Consider the following 16,845-nt stretch of genomic DNA (forward strand, 5'->3'; position numbering starts at 1 on the left):
GTTCCCCCATACTGGTTCCCCCATATTAAGCTGCCAGCAAGAAACAATTATTATTTCTCAAAAAGGGTTTTTATCTGATAAACTTTGCATTAGTGGTGTATGTGCATTTCTGTTTTATATAATTTAAATAACTCTTTGTTTTTCAACATGGCTCAGGAGGGTGAAATATGGCCAAATGTTACAGTACAGTTCAACATTGTCTTCAAGCCTGAGGAGGCCATGCTTTACGAACAAACCCTGTACTGTGATGTCACAGGTCAGTATCTAGCTAGAAAATGCAACATTCATTTAGAGTTTTGTTTTTTTTTACTCATTGCCAGAGGACAACTGTTGCTCTAGTTTTATCATCTTTATGTTCCTTCAACTTTACTGTAGTACATCCAAAATCAGACTACAGGTTTAGAGACCACAAATGAACCCCTTTATCTGCTTAAGTGTTTTGACCACTGTAGGACTCATTACTAGTTTACCTCAGTTTCACATCAAACAATCCAGTCATGAGGCCCCAGTATATTCAACTCACCCTGGTGGCACTAAAAAGGCTGTTGGTAAATTTGCATGTGGCCTTCACATGTGTCTTCTGAGCCGGAGGCTAGATTTACATTAATTTACATTATTTTCTGAAGCAGGTGATGACCTGATCACCCTGGGTCAATGACAGTCAGATTGTAGACTACTGCACCCTGATTCTTCACTTAGCAAAATACTTTAGAAGCTTACTAAGCAAAGGTGAAGGATGTATACCTCCCATAACTTTTAAGTTATTGGACCCTTGGTACTGGCACTACTGATTCCACAGCTTTTCCAAATCACTGTTGATTTAATATTATTTCAAAGACAACAAACAGTTTCTATACTATATATTTGTGTTGTTACACTAGACCCACAATGTCTGTTTGTTTCACTGTCCTTAACTTTGTTAAGATTCTTTCTGACTACCTGTGTCTCTACTTAGGTCGCGAATCTTGGTTACCTCTCACAATTAAAGGCGAGGGGATTGGACCTAAGCTCCAGCTTAACTATAACCTGATGGATATGAAAAATGTATTTGTTGGTGACAAAGACTGTTATGAGGTAAAAAAACATGAAAGAAAAAATGCCAGTGAGGACATTGTAGTAATTTAGTGCTCAATATGTGTGAAGGTAGCAATTGTGTGGCACATTTTCCTTTAATAGTACAGCCACAATTTTAACTTAAGACTGTTGATTGCAAGGGAAATGGTAGAAGTAGCATGTATAGAAACAGTAGCTGTTATTATTATTACAACTACTTACTATTAGTTTTATTACTACTCATTATTACTGTTAGTATAATTATAGTATAATAATACTAATACATACTATTATTATGTAGTACTGTAATTATTTTTTTAAGAGTGGCTAAGAAGTCGACTACACAGTGAGAGAGATGTGTTTTAAATATGAACATGTCCAATATATCATCACTAAAGGGCATAGTCATGCTAGGACTTCTTTAAGGATGTACTTTGTGGTGGTTTGGGCTAAATGCTAATGTGGTCACAAAAAGACAACAAAAGCATGTGACAATAACAATAACAAATGCATACCAGTGTAAGCAATAGCTGTTTAGTCTGTCAGTATACTAAAAACAATACTAAAACTGAAGACATTGTTTTTTGATTTAGAATTTATTACTTGAAATCAGAAAATCATCAAGTCTGTGTGGATTAATTCTTTTAAAACTATGAACGTCGTACAGCTATACTGAAATGTAGGCCACACACACAGTGGTATAGTTTTAACCTCTATTTAGTGCTGTAATAAATTCATTAGAAGTTTCCAACATCTAAGTTGTAATTTTTCATAGTGAAGCTGCTAATGCCAAAAAACTCAAATTCAGTAAATTTTGTACGCTGCTTAATATTTGGCTGTGGGCTCATACAAATAACAAACAATCGTTTAGGAAGTGGAACCTACCTTTTTGTCCAGGTGTTGCTAACCAACAGTGGGCTGATTGATGCCCCTTTCAAGCTGTCAAGCCCTGACACCGCTTTCGGTCGCTGTTTCTCCTTTCATCCTGAGGAAGGTGTTGTTCCCTCTGGGGCCTGCCAGATTGTGGAAGTCACCTTCCACAGTCATGTCTTGGGAACCTTTTCTGAGGACTTGCTGCTAACTGTCATAGGGCAACCTGAACCACTTATCTTGACCTTCAGGTAAAGTTAGCTAGTATTGTAACTCAGACTGGCATGATTTATTTTATCAAATATAACATTTTAGACCCTAAAGTGATGACAATGTTGTAATATAATAATTTTGCACTTTTCATTCACAGTACATATTTAGTTTAAGAATACTTCAGTTTGATGTTGAATGTTTTACGGTTTCTCATGTTCTTGGCTCATCTCTTTCAGGGGATGTGTCATTGGTCCCACATTCCATTTTAATGTTTCCGAACTCAACTTTGGAGATATAGCCTTCGGTGGGTTATAGCTGTTTTCTGTTATTTTGAAGTTGCTGCATAAAATATACTACACTCGAGCACCACAGCATTTTGAAGAAAATGTCCTCCACCTCAGCCTTCTCATTATCCTCTACTTTCTTCCACATTTGAAACCTAATTTCTTCCCCATTATTGTCTCTGTTCCCTTTGTCAATATCTGTATGTAGGTTTCCCACTAACATTACCATGTACCCTCTTCAACACCTCCTTTGTACCTATGAAATTTGCCCTGCGTGTTGTGGGAGATGGCTTGGGGTCTCCCAGCATTACCAGTGCCACACAGGTGTCTGAGCTGTCTAGGAACAATTGGCAAAGCACCACAGCTAAAGACCTTTACATGCGGCCTGTGGAGTTCACTGTCAGCCCCGCTGAGGGCTCTGTTCGTGCCATGTCAGATATCACCATTCAGGTAATGCATAACCCATTTAAATAAATGCATACTGTTTTCCCTTCTAAGATGGTGTACAGACAGGCAAGCAATACTTTTGGCATGTAGGGTCCCAACATAACTCATTGTTCATCCTGAGTGTTGCTGTTCTTTTACATGAAATACTAACATTTTGCCTTCAATTATTAATTAGTCACTGTTGTAAATCTCTTGCACAACAGAAACTCTTACAGACATGCACATTGGGTCATAAACCCAGGCTGCAAAAAAACCACAAAAAACCTGCACACTAAAGAGAACTAAAACACAGGTTTTTTAGTTCTTCCAAAATCTCACCTTCTTTGTTTGGAACTTTGGTTTTATTTCAGTTTCTTTTCTATGAGTAATAATGTAATGTAATAAAAACCAACTCAAAATCCCTAACCAAAGTATTTTATGTGCAGGTAACCTTGTGTTCCAACACAGTGAAGGGATACAGGCTGGCTCTTGTGGTGGATGTTGATGGTGTGGGGAATGATATCAAGACTCTGCCAATCATTGCTAGGTCAGACAAAGAAGCGAACAGACACACACACACACACACACACTTTAGAAGCTTACTCAATGTGAGATTTGATAAACAAAGTCTACATACATGAAGTTTTAGGTTGTCTCAAAAGTTGCAGTAAAATACTGCAGAATACTCCTGTCAAGTTTAAATTTGCACATTAAAGTAAAAAAATATATGGACAATATTATGTCAGGTGGTTCTGTATGTTTATTCCTGTCAGATGAAACAATTTTATCTTTTCTCTTGAGGTACTCAATAAAAATTGAAGAACAAAAGTAAATCACCTTTTGTCTGTTTATGTTTGGTTGAGCATGGGTGACACAAGACACAAAGGGGACATTATATTATTAAAATTGTAGATTTGATCCAGCATATTTATAGTGTAAATCATATTGACCAGAAAAGAAGCAAAACAAAAATTTATACTAACAACAGACAAAGGCACACGTAAAATAAACACAAAACCCACTCTCATGCTTTGGCCTCTATTGCTAAAAGGTATCAAACGTGTGTGTGTGGGGGGTGGGGGGGTGTTACAATAACAGACCTCAACAAATTAATACTTTTTACCAAATGACCAAGTCACCTGCTCAGTTGGACAGAGTACGATGTGTTGAATTGCAGGTAAAGGGGCATCACTGTGTTTTACAGCAGCAAGATTGCATATAGTCCCCTTTCAAATGATAAATAACATAAAATGTCTTTAAATTGTTTCACAATGTGTCATAAAACAGCAGTGGTTCATCTTTGTGGTTCATCTTGCAAACTCTATCACCTGTTATTTTAAAGTAAAATAAGCTGGGCTTTTATGGTAGTAACCTCTGCTGTGGTTTTGGCTGTCACTGATGCTTTGACAAGCTGTGAATATGGTCCATTGAACTTTAATACAGGTGTCGACAAATCAGCAGAGCACATGTTAAATATTCAGGACTTAATTTGCATAATAATTCACTTGAATGTCACCTGCATCATCACTCAGAATAGGGCAATGGTAATCTACTTCTTCATGGCAGTCACCATCATTATACATTTATGAATTAATTCTAATTAATAGACTGCAGTTTTGGCATGACATAATGCAATTACTGTTGTGTTTCATAAATATGCCTCAAACCTTTTCTTCTATCTCTCTTTCTTTCTCACTATCTGTCTGCCTTTTTTTCTCATTGTTGACAGGTGTGTTGTCCCTGAGATTGTGGTGGAGACTCCTATGTTGGACTTTGAAAGGTGTTTCCTCAATTACCCCTATCATCAGCAAGTACGACTCACCAACCCCAGCCCCCTGCCTGCCTGCTATGGTGTGCTTGACCAGGTTAAGAACATTAATGCAGCAACTTCAAATATATGTAAACTATCTGTGTGTCAGGGAAGAGATACTATAATGTGATACAACACCACTTGTTGGTCCATCTGCCTAATCTTACGGTTTTCAGTACCAGCGACCAGCTGTTGTGAATATGTATCTGCTATAAATGCTGGAACCGTATCAACTGAAAGCAAAATTTAATTTAGTCTGTTTTTCAGGAATATGAGGAGAGTCCGTCCCTGCTATTTGGCAGTTCCGTTCCCAGAGGTGTGATTCTCCCTTACAGTTCAGAGGAGCTTCCTTTGTTCCTGTTGGCAAAAGCTGTTGGAAGGCTGCGTCAGAGTCTTTGGATTGCTGTGTTTGGCAGCATCCACCCACCCCTGGTCAGTGGAACTGCGTGCTTCTGTTTATTGCAAATTAAACATTGTGTACATTGGAATACAGGCACAGTGTTTTTTCCTCTAAATTGGTAAATGTTGTACTCTTCCTCTTTTTTGTTGTGTTTTAGGAGGTGGTCATGTCATGTATTGGGCAAGGTCCAGTAGTTCATATTCAGAGCCCCCAGGTGGAATTTGGCAGAATTCCAGTTCTGATGGACATTACTAAAACCCTGCATCTGTCAAACCATTCACCTATTCCTGCCATCTTTACTGCTTGCATGGTAAACATACACAGCAACACAGACTCAACTCTGAACACACATACTTTACTGAAGGTGTTAGGTGATGTGAGTGTACCAAAGGCCTAGGAAAGCACTTTTTACTAAAATGAAAACACAAACAGATTAACTTTACATGTTGTCAGATCCAGTAACAGAATGTTAAATTCTTTGGAAGCCTATCTTAATGAACGGAAAGTAAAATAATACAGCCATCTATCCATTCACTTGCTAGATTATTAGTCTTCTGTCTGTATTCCCCTGCTCTTGTGGATAATTAATTTTGAGTCTAAGTGAATGTGTCGTTATTGAGTTAATAGGTTCAACGGTTTGTTAGTGTTTGAAATAATTAGCTGCCTGTTCAGTTCCACATATACCACTGGAGAAAAAGGGATTTTCCTGATTGGTTCTCTTTGTGCCTCCATTTTACAGTAAACCTGATCAGGGAAACGTGTTTGTTAAAAATACTGACTCTCTTGCCAACCTTTGGAACATCTTTTGCACAAAGTGGACAATACAATGTCCAGAGTTCCATGTCTTGCACTTTATGTTTACATTAACAATTTTAAGATAACTCTTATTATACTCTTAGACTAAATTAAAGAGTTCTGTTCCACCTCTAATAAAGTATCATGTTTGCTTAGTGCAAATGAAATTCTAAATTCTGTGACAATGTGAGATCTAGAGTTCATCAAACTCAGTGTTTCACTTGCCACCCTCTCACTGTACATCGTCTTATCTGCTTTGCCTGATATCCACAGTGAGCTAACTTGTGACTTATTACTTTCTATACTGGTATAGACATGACTGTGCATGCTTACACGTTCAAACACACACAGGCAACCCCAATGTAACTGCAGCTGTGTGACCCTGTCGCAGTGTTGTGGGAAGGAGTTTCTCCTCTGCACTCTCAAGCGTCAATCGATGCAGATTCTACTAGAATTACATTACATCTCAATCAATAGGCTGGCAGAAAGAGGTGCAAATAGACCTGATAACAGAAGGTATCTGCACTTTTGTGTTAGCATGTGTGAGAAATGACTTCATCCTTCAGTCTCCTTCATCGCTCAATTGTTATTTTAGTCTTATATTTATTAAATTATTTGATGTATTTGCTTAACAAGCAGAAACATTTGTCATGTAATTTTCACATGACAGTTTATGGATTTTATTGTGCTATATAATATTTGACAGGAGAACTGGCTGCAGTACTCACTGCAGCACTAGTGCAGATTTACTATATGTAGTTGGATGTACTGTTAATAGATGCACAGGATTTAAATCCGATTTGGATGTTAAATCCCTCTGACTTGTTCTGCATTCAAAAGCAATCAATGCTAATCAAGCTGTGGGATGCAGCAGGTTTGATGTGATTATTGAGATTCCAATCGTCTCGCTCCTCTCTCTAGGGACCCAACCCCCTGCTCTTTCTTCTCCTCTGACTCTATCCAACTCTTTACTGTGATCACCCAAATATTGACCCACCCCAATTTCGCTTTTATCGGCTCCTTCACCCGATCATACAAATGCTGAGAAAGTGATCTATGACTTCCAAAGTCACCCACGGGTCAAGTGTTGCCTGCTTTCGTCCGGCATTTTTCTTCAAATAATCCTTTATCTGAACAAAGACATCAAACAAAATCTTTATATTTTATTTGTTTAAAATGACTTTCATTGAAGTCCAAACTCAATCGAGGACCATGCCAATTGCAGTATTTGATTGAAGACCCAGATGATCAACAATCTAGTGTGTTGTCCTTCAGGCAGGAACGTTCCCAAGCTTCAATGCATCTGTAGGAAGTTCATTCTTAAAATCCCAATTAAAAGTTTATGTTCCAACCATCCATCAACAGAGATGCTGTATAGAACATTGATTGTGGTCCTGACCACTGCTATATACAGTACAGTGAGCACAGTAAAGGGCTATCTGTTCTGATGAAAGACTGGAGATGAACATTAGATTTACATCTTTTTTCTCATTACATTGGACTTTATTCAAACAAATGCAATCGAACAATCCACAGAGCTTGGAACTAGAATGAAAATTGGGTTTGTCTTGCAGCAATCAGACATGTTTACATCAAAGAGAGTAAAAAACGTGTTTAAACAATGCATTTGTAACAGCTTTTGAGCTTTCAAACATATTTTACCATACTGTAGGTTATACTCATCTTAACCTCTATTCAAGTGTCATACTCAACCAATCCTAATCATAGTAAAGAGATCAATCATCTTATTTGTGTCAGGCAGTGATCCATTACTCTACTTTTACCTCTAGTATCTTATGTCACACTAAAATGTTGATGCGATTATGCAGCTATATGATATACACATCTATCTTTCAAGGTCCATCTATAGCATTGGTCTCGGTGGTTTGTAGAAACAGAAAAAAGTGCTTTCTGATATTTTTATATATCGTATTTCAGCCGTGGAAGTTGCTGCAATGCACGTGCTTTCACTCCACATCTAAAGGCAGACATCCCGTATTTAAAAAAAAAAAATTCTTTTATGTTTCCTTAGAGTAAGGGAAGGTCCTTTTACCGTGTTGAGCCCAGTGAGGGGGAAGTTCCACCAGAGAGTCAGTTGGAACTTAAAGTGGTGGCACACCTGAAGGACACACTGCTATTCCAAGACAGGCTGGAAGTGTCCATCCAAGACAGTCAAACATACACAGTTCATCTATCTGCCACAGGCACTGGCACCACAATTGTCAGTGACAAGCCATTTGCTCCAAGTCTTGATTTAGGAGCACATTTCAGGTACTGTAGAATTACAGAGGTCCCACTTGTGTATTAATGATCTAAGATTTAAAATGTAGTAATGTTAGATTGCCTTACCTCTGTGCTGCCCTCTGTATGCTCTATAAGCAATGGGCCATGCCAGTATCACTTTAAGCTGACCAATCATGGACAACGTGTGCACCGGATATACTGGGGGACTGAAGGCTTCCTGCCCTATACAAGAACCAGCAAGGACGACAATTTTTCTGGCCGAACAATCCTGCCCACCATCTCCTCTCCCAGGAAAAAAGGTGTCCTAGGCATTGGATCTTTGCTCTCATCTTGTAGAAAGAAGCCGGTGTTTAGCCTCACCCCTTCACGAGTAGAGCTTTTCCCAGGCTGTTCTGTTGACATGGTGCTGACAGGAATGTCCGACTCCTCCAAGGTGAGTTTGTTTTCTGCCCCAAAAGTGATTCAACTCAAAGTCTTAATTTAATGAACTGAGCATTTGTGTGGGTCCATTAGATTAGATCCATGTGACAGTTGATGTGCTTGACAGTACTGGTCTTCTTCTTCTTCCAGGTTGTAAGGGAGCGTCTGGTGTGCCGTGGCATTGTGGGCCACCAGGGCTGTTCTGAACAAATTATGTCGGTAGATGTCACCTGTCGGTTTGTGGCTCCTGTGCTCAACATTTCCTCTAAGCACCTGAATTTCTACATAGAGAAGGTTGGTCAAAGGATCATTACTGTACTCTCTCCACCTTTATATATTAAAGTATGTGGATCTGTGAAAATGCCTGTCTTATAGGTCCCAGGAAAGAGTCTAATGCCTCTATATGAGAAGCTGGTATTGAAGAACGTGTCATGTCTGTCACTATCTATGGAGCTTTCTCTTGTAGAGCCCTTCTTTCTGTGTGAGGGCCCAAGATCCCAGAACTCATGTACTATTAAGGTAAATGTACTGTACATCTTTTATTTTATTTTATTTTAACTCTTGACTGCAATGAACTGGGATATTAACGTTGATTTGTGTTTGTTAATTTATCTACCTTAGATAACGGATTCTGCTAGAGATCCATTAATAAATTTGAAAGGTATTTCAGTTCAATTGATCTGTGGAGGAGGGTGCACAGATCACAGAGGGTGCACTAAAAGAGATATCACAGTGGTAAAATATTGATGCCTGTCGCCAGTTTGTTCTAGTTTAAGTAACTAGGAGCTACAGTTACAAAATAAGTGTTCTTGAGTAATATCTAAAGTAAGCGGACATTATTCATTCGTATCATTATTATCTGTGTTGAACATGAACAGTAGACGTAAATGAGTTGATTAACATACAGGAACGAAATCCACATTAAAAAGCTTTCCAAGGCCCTGGCAGACCACTGAATGAAGCTAGAGTTATATACTGTATTGATGAGCTAATGCGATGGCAGAATTACAAAAAACATTTCAATAAACTATGGTAAGGTTTTTAGTAGGGCGGACAAATTCCGCTTTAAAAGTCATCACATAAAAACATAATGTACTGTAATAATTTTTGTTTTGGCTTGTTAGACTACATTCTGATTATATAAAACAAGCTGAAAAAACACTCCTACATTCTACTGATATGTGTATCTACAAATGTTTTCTGTCTTAAATACTGTATGTCTTTTTCCAGTCGATAATTTTAGGTGATGAAAGGCAGACTGAGTTGTGGATATGCTTTAATCCATCTTACATTCAGGATCGGGTATCACGGATTGTTGATGAGGTAACAGTAATGCTTCAAAAAAAAATTTAAGTTATACTGTGCATTTTCATTAGGGGTCATATTGTGTCTCTCCACTCATTAGCTTAGCACAAATGGCCCCAACCAGTTTCACAAGACATTTCTGAGAATGCAAATAGAAAACAGTATTTATTTTCTTAAACTTTTTGGAATATTTATCATAATATCAACCAGTTTTTAGTAATCGATTTCCTACCTTGATGTTTGTTTCCAGGTTCTTGAGGTACACTACCAGGGACACCCACAGCAAGACATAGTGAAGTTGCACGCTGAGGTCTACTTCCCCAACCTCCATTTCTCTTCCACTGTAGTGGATTTTGGTTGTGTGCTCAATAGCACAGAAAATCATAGAGAAATCACAATCACTAACTGCTCCCCACTTCCTGTGTCCTACCACTGGGACTTCCTGGAGGACCGGAAACACTTTTCCATCAGGTAAATTTACATTAAAAGCATCCACATATTAATGTTTGTGTATAAATACAGGCTCCACAGCTGATGCAATATTAAAGAGTGTAAGTGGTGCACAGGAGCATAAATAATCATGACATATAATTACAGCATAGCAGAGGTACAAGCAAATCCTCCTAAAGAGGAGTCTGGGCAGTACAATGCATTGTATTTTCACCAAGAGCCAATATACTGTAGGTTGGACTGGATAGACTATGCTGTGACTAAGAAAGTGAAGTAAAAAAAGGACAAAGTAGGATACTGAATAGACAAGTTTCAGCTTCCCTTGCTTGAAATGGATTGTGAATGGTATTAAGGTGTGTTTGACAATGGCCTTGAACCAACTACCTGCTATAATAACTCCACAAGATTTATCTACTGTCTTTTTCTTCTTTACTTTATTGGTATTCCTACTTTTTCTTTTTCCTTCTCTCCTCATCCTCACCTTAAGGCTTTACATTTTTGTTCGTTTTCCTATGTCTACCCCTGCCCCCAACTTTTTCAACTTCTCCTTCTCGTCCTTCACCTTTTCCCTCTTAGATTATGACCTCTCTTAATCTATCTCAAAGGCCATCTTGCTAATTAAAAGAACTATACACACTTTCTGCAAAGTCTGACTTTCTTGCTCACAAAAACTGCACTATGTAGCCATGTTAGGCTAATTAAATTCCTATCAGTAATTACACCACAGCCCTTTTCAATCAAGCTATCTCACTAATAAATAGTGACAGTAACAGTATAATACATTAAACTGTATAATAAATTATTTTAAATAACTTATCCATACATAAGGAAAAGGGTTTCTAGAAAGCTCATTCTGCTGTTTTTATTTGTGCAGTAGCAACCTGGAGGCATGGTACTAGAAACCTGAATGACTTAAGCGTATGTAGATTTTAAGATATATATATATATATATATATATATATATATATGTTTGTTTATTTATTGTTAAAACATTTTGTCGGAGGTGTAAACGATTTGAAGTGGTACTTGTAGTGAAGAATGTTTTAGGCCAATACTTGCAATTTTACTTACCTCTGTATCACATAGTGCTGTGTATGGGGCTGTGTAGCTGCAGACTGCTCAGACTGGCCACGATGACCCTTGTCATTAATGTTTAATGTTGTGTATTAATGTTGTGGCCTATTGCTGTATGCTATTGTTTGTTGAGAAGAAAACCAATAAATAGCATACCTTAAATTTGTAATTAAAACAACACTTTCCTAATGTAAATAAACATAGTTTCTAACCTTGGAATAAATGGCACAATATTTGAGAAGTGACTAAAACTGAATATCTTTGCAGTGCATTTTTGTTGTTACAAATATGAAAAACAAGTGTGCAATGTGTAAATAATAGGGCCAAACAAAATATCTTTACTTTTAGATCTAATCTAGAATGTTGTTTACATGAAATATTATTTACTGTGCCAGTTTAACTTTTTCAGTATTATTCCCTCTTATCCTCACCCACTATCATTTTTTTTCTCTGACAGACTGAAGTGACAGTTAGTTCAATAGTCTTTGATGTGTAGACTTTTACTGAGGTTGAGAAAAAACACAGCCTTACCCACAATGTTCTTGAATGAAAGAATGACTGGTAAAAAGAGAGAGACTGATATGTGAATGTCAGAGGAGTCTATTTCTGTTATGAGCTGAGCTCTTGCAGAGTCATCATCTGCTGTCTCACCATCTGTTCCTTTGTCCGCACCAACGGGTTTTAAACTCTTTCTTAGAGAACCCACATTTTAAAAAGCTTCCTTTTACCACAGGAGGGAAATGTTGTTCATGGTGTCTTACCCACCAGAATTGCACTCTGTTTTCAAAGTCTGCTGATTAGAGATTTCCAAGGCCAAACATCAGGTCTGCTCGTCCTTTTACAAGACAGTATTTACCAATAACTGACCAAGCAGCAGTGCCCCCTGCTGGCTGTATCATCTACCCATTAGCTGACAACAGAACTGTAGCACTCTGATATAGAGTATGTGTGGGCAAGCTTGAATGCTGAACTAACCCTTAAGCGCTCTCTTTCTCTCTCTCACACACACACACACACACACATACACACCACATTACAGTAATGTAGCTATTCTTCAGTTATTTAATATAGAACTTGTCAATCCAAGCTTTGAGATGGCTTCATTCACTAAAGCTCTTACATTCTCATCCATGTTTATTCAGCACTTCAGTGCAATCTATCCTTGCCTGTTTCCTGCTGCTTGCCTATTAAAATTCCTCTTAATTATAGAACACTGTTTAATTAACTTGATGGATGCACCCATTCTGATCCCACAGGGAAGAAGAGAGTAGAACAGAGAGAAAATGAGAGGCAGCATTCTTTAGGGTCTGGGTGCTAATGATTTTCTTCTTCACTTGGGTTTTACACTATGTATTAATGATATACTGGATATGCAATAGATGGTTATATAATTTCCTTGGTTTCCTTGTGTATTTTCATGAAGAAAGAGTAATACAATTCACATTTCTAGCATTGCCTCAATGATTTTTGTTACATTTACAATATTGCATTTCTATTTACGGTATTTAACTTTACTTCTCTACAACAGCAATGCTTTATTATTCTTTTATTATCGTAGAGCAACAGAAAGACTAGAGGAAGATAAGCAGAAACTGAAAAGTGAAGAAGGGAGTGATTTCGGTAGAATACCTTCTGCTTTTTCATTTCACCTCAACACTGAACCTGGCCCTTTACGTGTGGAGGAGGTAGGTACATACTCACATGTAAATCAATCTGGGTTTTCCTAAGATTTCCCACTCGTCACAGACAGAGAACTGCTAATATGCATGTAGAGTCCTTTCTATGTGCTGCAGTACTATTACTATGGACGTACACATGCACGTCACAAATGCACATTTAGCATTATAAAACTGGCTGTGAAGATTCCTCCCTTTGCTTTAACCACATAGGGCTATATATAATGTTTTAGGCCTCTCATTCATTTTAAGTGTGGTGGCCTATACATTGGAATCACCTCTTGATATAATGCATTCTAGTATCACTCCACCACCCACTTTGACTGGTAAACATTTTATTGGCATTTGTATTATTATAATTATCACCTTTATGACAGTTTCAAGGTAAAAACTGAAAAACGTATAACCCCTTAAAGCAGAATTTGGACAGAAGCACAAGTTTTTTGTTTTGAAAATCAAGTTCTAATGGTTCTATTTTTATGTAGGTGTTTGATATCTTGCCGATACATGGTCATCTGCAACCTGAGGACCAGCAAGTAGTCACATTTTCTTTCTTCGGCCATGCAAACATCAGCAGAGAGGTGGTTGCTCAATGTCATGTAGAGGAGGGGCCTACATATGAAATCAAACTCAGAGGGGAAGCATCAGCAATCAGCTACAGCCTGGACTCTACCCACGTCAACTTTGGTCTGCAGGTATGTATACAACGCTCCTTTATGCTTGAGCTCATTAAGTAAATATACTTTTAGGGCTAGAACCATGACAGGAGAGTTGTTAATGGTAAAAGGGGCTACATTTACTACCATTGCAAGGGCTTATGTCAGAGCAAAGCCCCTCTTTGATATAATTTGGACTACTCTCCATTATTTGTGTTTTTTTGTACTGACTTTCTTTTTTTCTTGCTTAACTGTTTTTTTTTGTTCACTCTGTTCAAAAAACAAATTGGATTTTTTGCAAAACCTGGAATGATGCATTCTGCCATTTTCAAAATGACACTCAGACTTAAGAGGAGTGTGCTACATTTCTTTGTGATTGTGGATGATGATCTATTTGTTACATCAGTGTACTTAGTTTTCTGCTTTTGTTGTTACTTTTATTTTTTTACCTACATTTTCACATCAAAAAGACTGCTGAGATGAATTTTTTTCAGTTTTTCTCAGTTTCGGCTTTTGTACTTTTACTCCCTCTTTAAGTATGCTAAGCATCTGGATGGGTTATCATTGATATTCGGAACAAGGACGTATTGATTTCTGATTTAGTTCAAATAAACAATTCAGCACAACATTTCTCTGACCTTCCTGTCTGTTCAGCACTATTCTTTTTCTTGCCTTTCTAATTTATCCATATTACATGGAAAGTCCTGAAACAATGGCTTTGGGTATGCAAGTGACCGATTTTGAACTGTTAAGCAACATTTTTGTTCTCAAGCATCACATGCTTGCTTCTCAGTTATCTCTGCTTATCTTACTCTGCCTCTCTACTGTATATTAAGAGTCAAATAACTGTTCTTCTCTCTCCGTACATCACTGTAAAAACTACTACCATATTCCTGATGCCATAAATTGCAACATTGGGCATTTTAAGAAACCCTTTTTTTACTGCATGACCTTTACAGCACTTCTAAAAACACTAGGTGGAGTGGTTTTCCAACCCTTTCTGTTAGCCAAAAGACATTATCTCATTATCTATATAAATGACCTGACAATTTAAACATCAAACAGTGTTGCCTCTAACCTCTCAGTGATCCTATTTTGTTACAGCTCTTTGATCATGTAGGAGAAGCTGAGGTGACCCTAAGGAATACTGGTAGGGTTGGCTTCAAATTTAGCATCATACACCATCGAAGGGATAAGGACATTGAAGGCAATCAGGATGCAAAAGGACAGAAGAAGGCTCCTGGAAAGGAAAGCCAACATCTAGATGCAAGGGAGCATATAGACACTAAGCAAGAAAATGATGAACAGGAGGTCATACCTGGCCATCCCACAGTCATCCCCACCACGGTGAGTTCATACTGTTCCCATTTTAGATGTGTAGGGCTTTTTATCAAGTGTGTTAACTGTTTTTGTATTGTTTGTGTGTGTCAGGGTTACATTGATGCCGGTGCGGAGCAATGTCTGCGTGTGCTCTACCTCCCAGGTATCCCTGAGGTGTTTGAGAAGCAATTTCAGGTGCAGGTGGCTTTCCTACCACCGCAGGACATCACTGTGATTGGAGAGGGAGTGTTCCCAAGGATCAGCTTGAACTTACCACAAACCCTGTGTATGTGTTGACATACCCACACAGATACAGTGTGATTTTATCCAGTGTGACTATACAGTGTGATTAGACCATCCAAATACTGAAAGTCTTCAGTGCAGTTCTTTACAGAGAATATTTCTCTGTACACAAGAATGGACAGTATGAAACTTGATTGAACTGTTAGCAGTCATGGATGCCATGTAATGTCATTGATCTCCAGGTACAGAACAGAGTTGTTCCTGGATTCAACCTGTAGTATTGTATGCAATTAATGTTTTGCTGTTTTGCTTTTTAGCACAGGGTTTATTAGAAAGTATTGAGTTGAAAATTTATATTAGATGGGCATGTGAAAAAATAATTTTGTTGCTAGCAAAAAGGGAGACAGCAACCAAACTCTATTCCTGTACTGGCTTGATTCTGGGATTCTCTTGCAGCAGAGGAGCGCTACAGTGAAGTGATGCAGCAGGCCAAAGCAGCTGTGGAGGCAGATCTAGTCAGAGAGGAGCATATGAATGGAATTACTTCTGGTGGGCAAGCAACAACAGAATCCAGCTGCTGCACAAATACAGTCAGTGAATAAAATACCATTCATGTAATGCAATGAAAACCTGTAAAATTAAAAAGCACAATAATTCCAGGGCAGGAGAAATAGGTCACATAATATATAATAGATGTATCTATGTTGTAGTTGTCAGGACATACTACCAATATTTTTACCTTCCTTGCACATAAGGAAGTGTCACTCCATCTCGGCTGTTAGTCACCGGCCTATTTTGCGTAGTTTCCCATGCATTTTATTATTGCATTGATTTTCTCAGGCATATATTCAAGGGAACTATTGAATTATCATGAAAATAACTATTTTCAGCTTATCCCCTCAGAATTTACATGATCCAAGTTTTGTATGTTGTCCTACAACATCTCTGCAACAGCCCTAGTAAAACATAAGAAAATCTGTAGAAAATTTGCATTACCTTATTTGTCTTGTAGAGCATTAACTATTACAGGATGGAAAGCCATGCAAGTGTTTTTTTCAGTATTGAAATTGTATTGTTCTCATGTCAGAAGTATTGTTATATCTGAAACTTTTGAGTGGTCAAAACTGAATTCTGAATATTACCAAGTGTATATATATATATATATATATATATATATATATATATATATATATATATATATATATATATATATATATATATATATATATATATAGGAATGCAGTAGGTCTTACTGTTTCAGTCTTTGTTTACCCTACTTGTATCTCACTTTGAAATGTCGTGCCCTCTGTTCTATCTCCTTTCTCAAGTATGTACAGCTGCTTCACATGGAGATTGAGAGAATCTTAGTCAAAGCAAATGCTCTTGCTGTGACTGGTAGCCTGCTGGAGCTCAGAGACTCGGAAGGTTCTTCCAAAAAGTGGCACAAACTTAGCAAGTATGTGCAAACACACATACACAAACAATTTGGTTGAACAGATGGACCACTCACTGAACTGCAGTGAAAACTGTGTGAAACTGTGTTGTGGAATTGAAAGAGTCTTGGTTAATGAGTAATATCTGGCTGGGTATCTTTTTGATTTGTGGT

The 16,845-nt window shown here is 37.8% G+C and overlaps 1 protein-coding gene across 1 annotated transcript in view; it reads left to right on the plus strand.

The window, feature by feature from the left end:
• hydin (HYDIN axonemal central pair apparatus protein) overlaps positions 1 to 16,845 on the plus strand; it is a 66,125-nt gene that overhangs the window by 15,736 nt on the left and 33,544 nt on the right. Inside the window, exons 10-30 of the mRNA XM_067500815.1 lie at positions 157 to 256; positions 956 to 1,074; positions 1,951 to 2,174; positions 2,373 to 2,440; positions 2,629 to 2,870; positions 3,293 to 3,393; positions 4,576 to 4,711; positions 4,924 to 5,088; positions 5,214 to 5,366; positions 7,884 to 8,122; positions 8,231 to 8,528; positions 8,666 to 8,809; positions 8,891 to 9,034; positions 9,746 to 9,838; positions 10,071 to 10,291; positions 12,903 to 13,029; positions 13,506 to 13,715; positions 14,781 to 15,023; positions 15,108 to 15,282; positions 15,696 to 15,829; positions 16,568 to 16,695. Of these exons, the coding sequence (XP_067356916.1) occupies positions 157 to 256; positions 956 to 1,074; positions 1,951 to 2,174; positions 2,373 to 2,440; positions 2,629 to 2,870; positions 3,293 to 3,393; positions 4,576 to 4,711; positions 4,924 to 5,088; positions 5,214 to 5,366; positions 7,884 to 8,122; positions 8,231 to 8,528; positions 8,666 to 8,809; positions 8,891 to 9,034; positions 9,746 to 9,838; positions 10,071 to 10,291; positions 12,903 to 13,029; positions 13,506 to 13,715; positions 14,781 to 15,023; positions 15,108 to 15,282; positions 15,696 to 15,829; positions 16,568 to 16,695 (3,464 nt within the window). The remainder of the gene's footprint in view (positions 1 to 156; positions 257 to 955; positions 1,075 to 1,950; positions 2,175 to 2,372; positions 2,441 to 2,628; positions 2,871 to 3,292; positions 3,394 to 4,575; positions 4,712 to 4,923; positions 5,089 to 5,213; positions 5,367 to 7,883; positions 8,123 to 8,230; positions 8,529 to 8,665; positions 8,810 to 8,890; positions 9,035 to 9,745; positions 9,839 to 10,070; positions 10,292 to 12,902; positions 13,030 to 13,505; positions 13,716 to 14,780; positions 15,024 to 15,107; positions 15,283 to 15,695; positions 15,830 to 16,567; positions 16,696 to 16,845) is intronic.

This window comes from Channa argus, chromosome 4, assembly GCF_033026475.1.
Source record: "Channa argus isolate prfri chromosome 4, Channa argus male v1.0, whole genome shotgun sequence".
Taxonomy (NCBI): domain Eukaryota; kingdom Metazoa; phylum Chordata; class Actinopteri; order Anabantiformes; family Channidae; genus Channa; species Channa argus.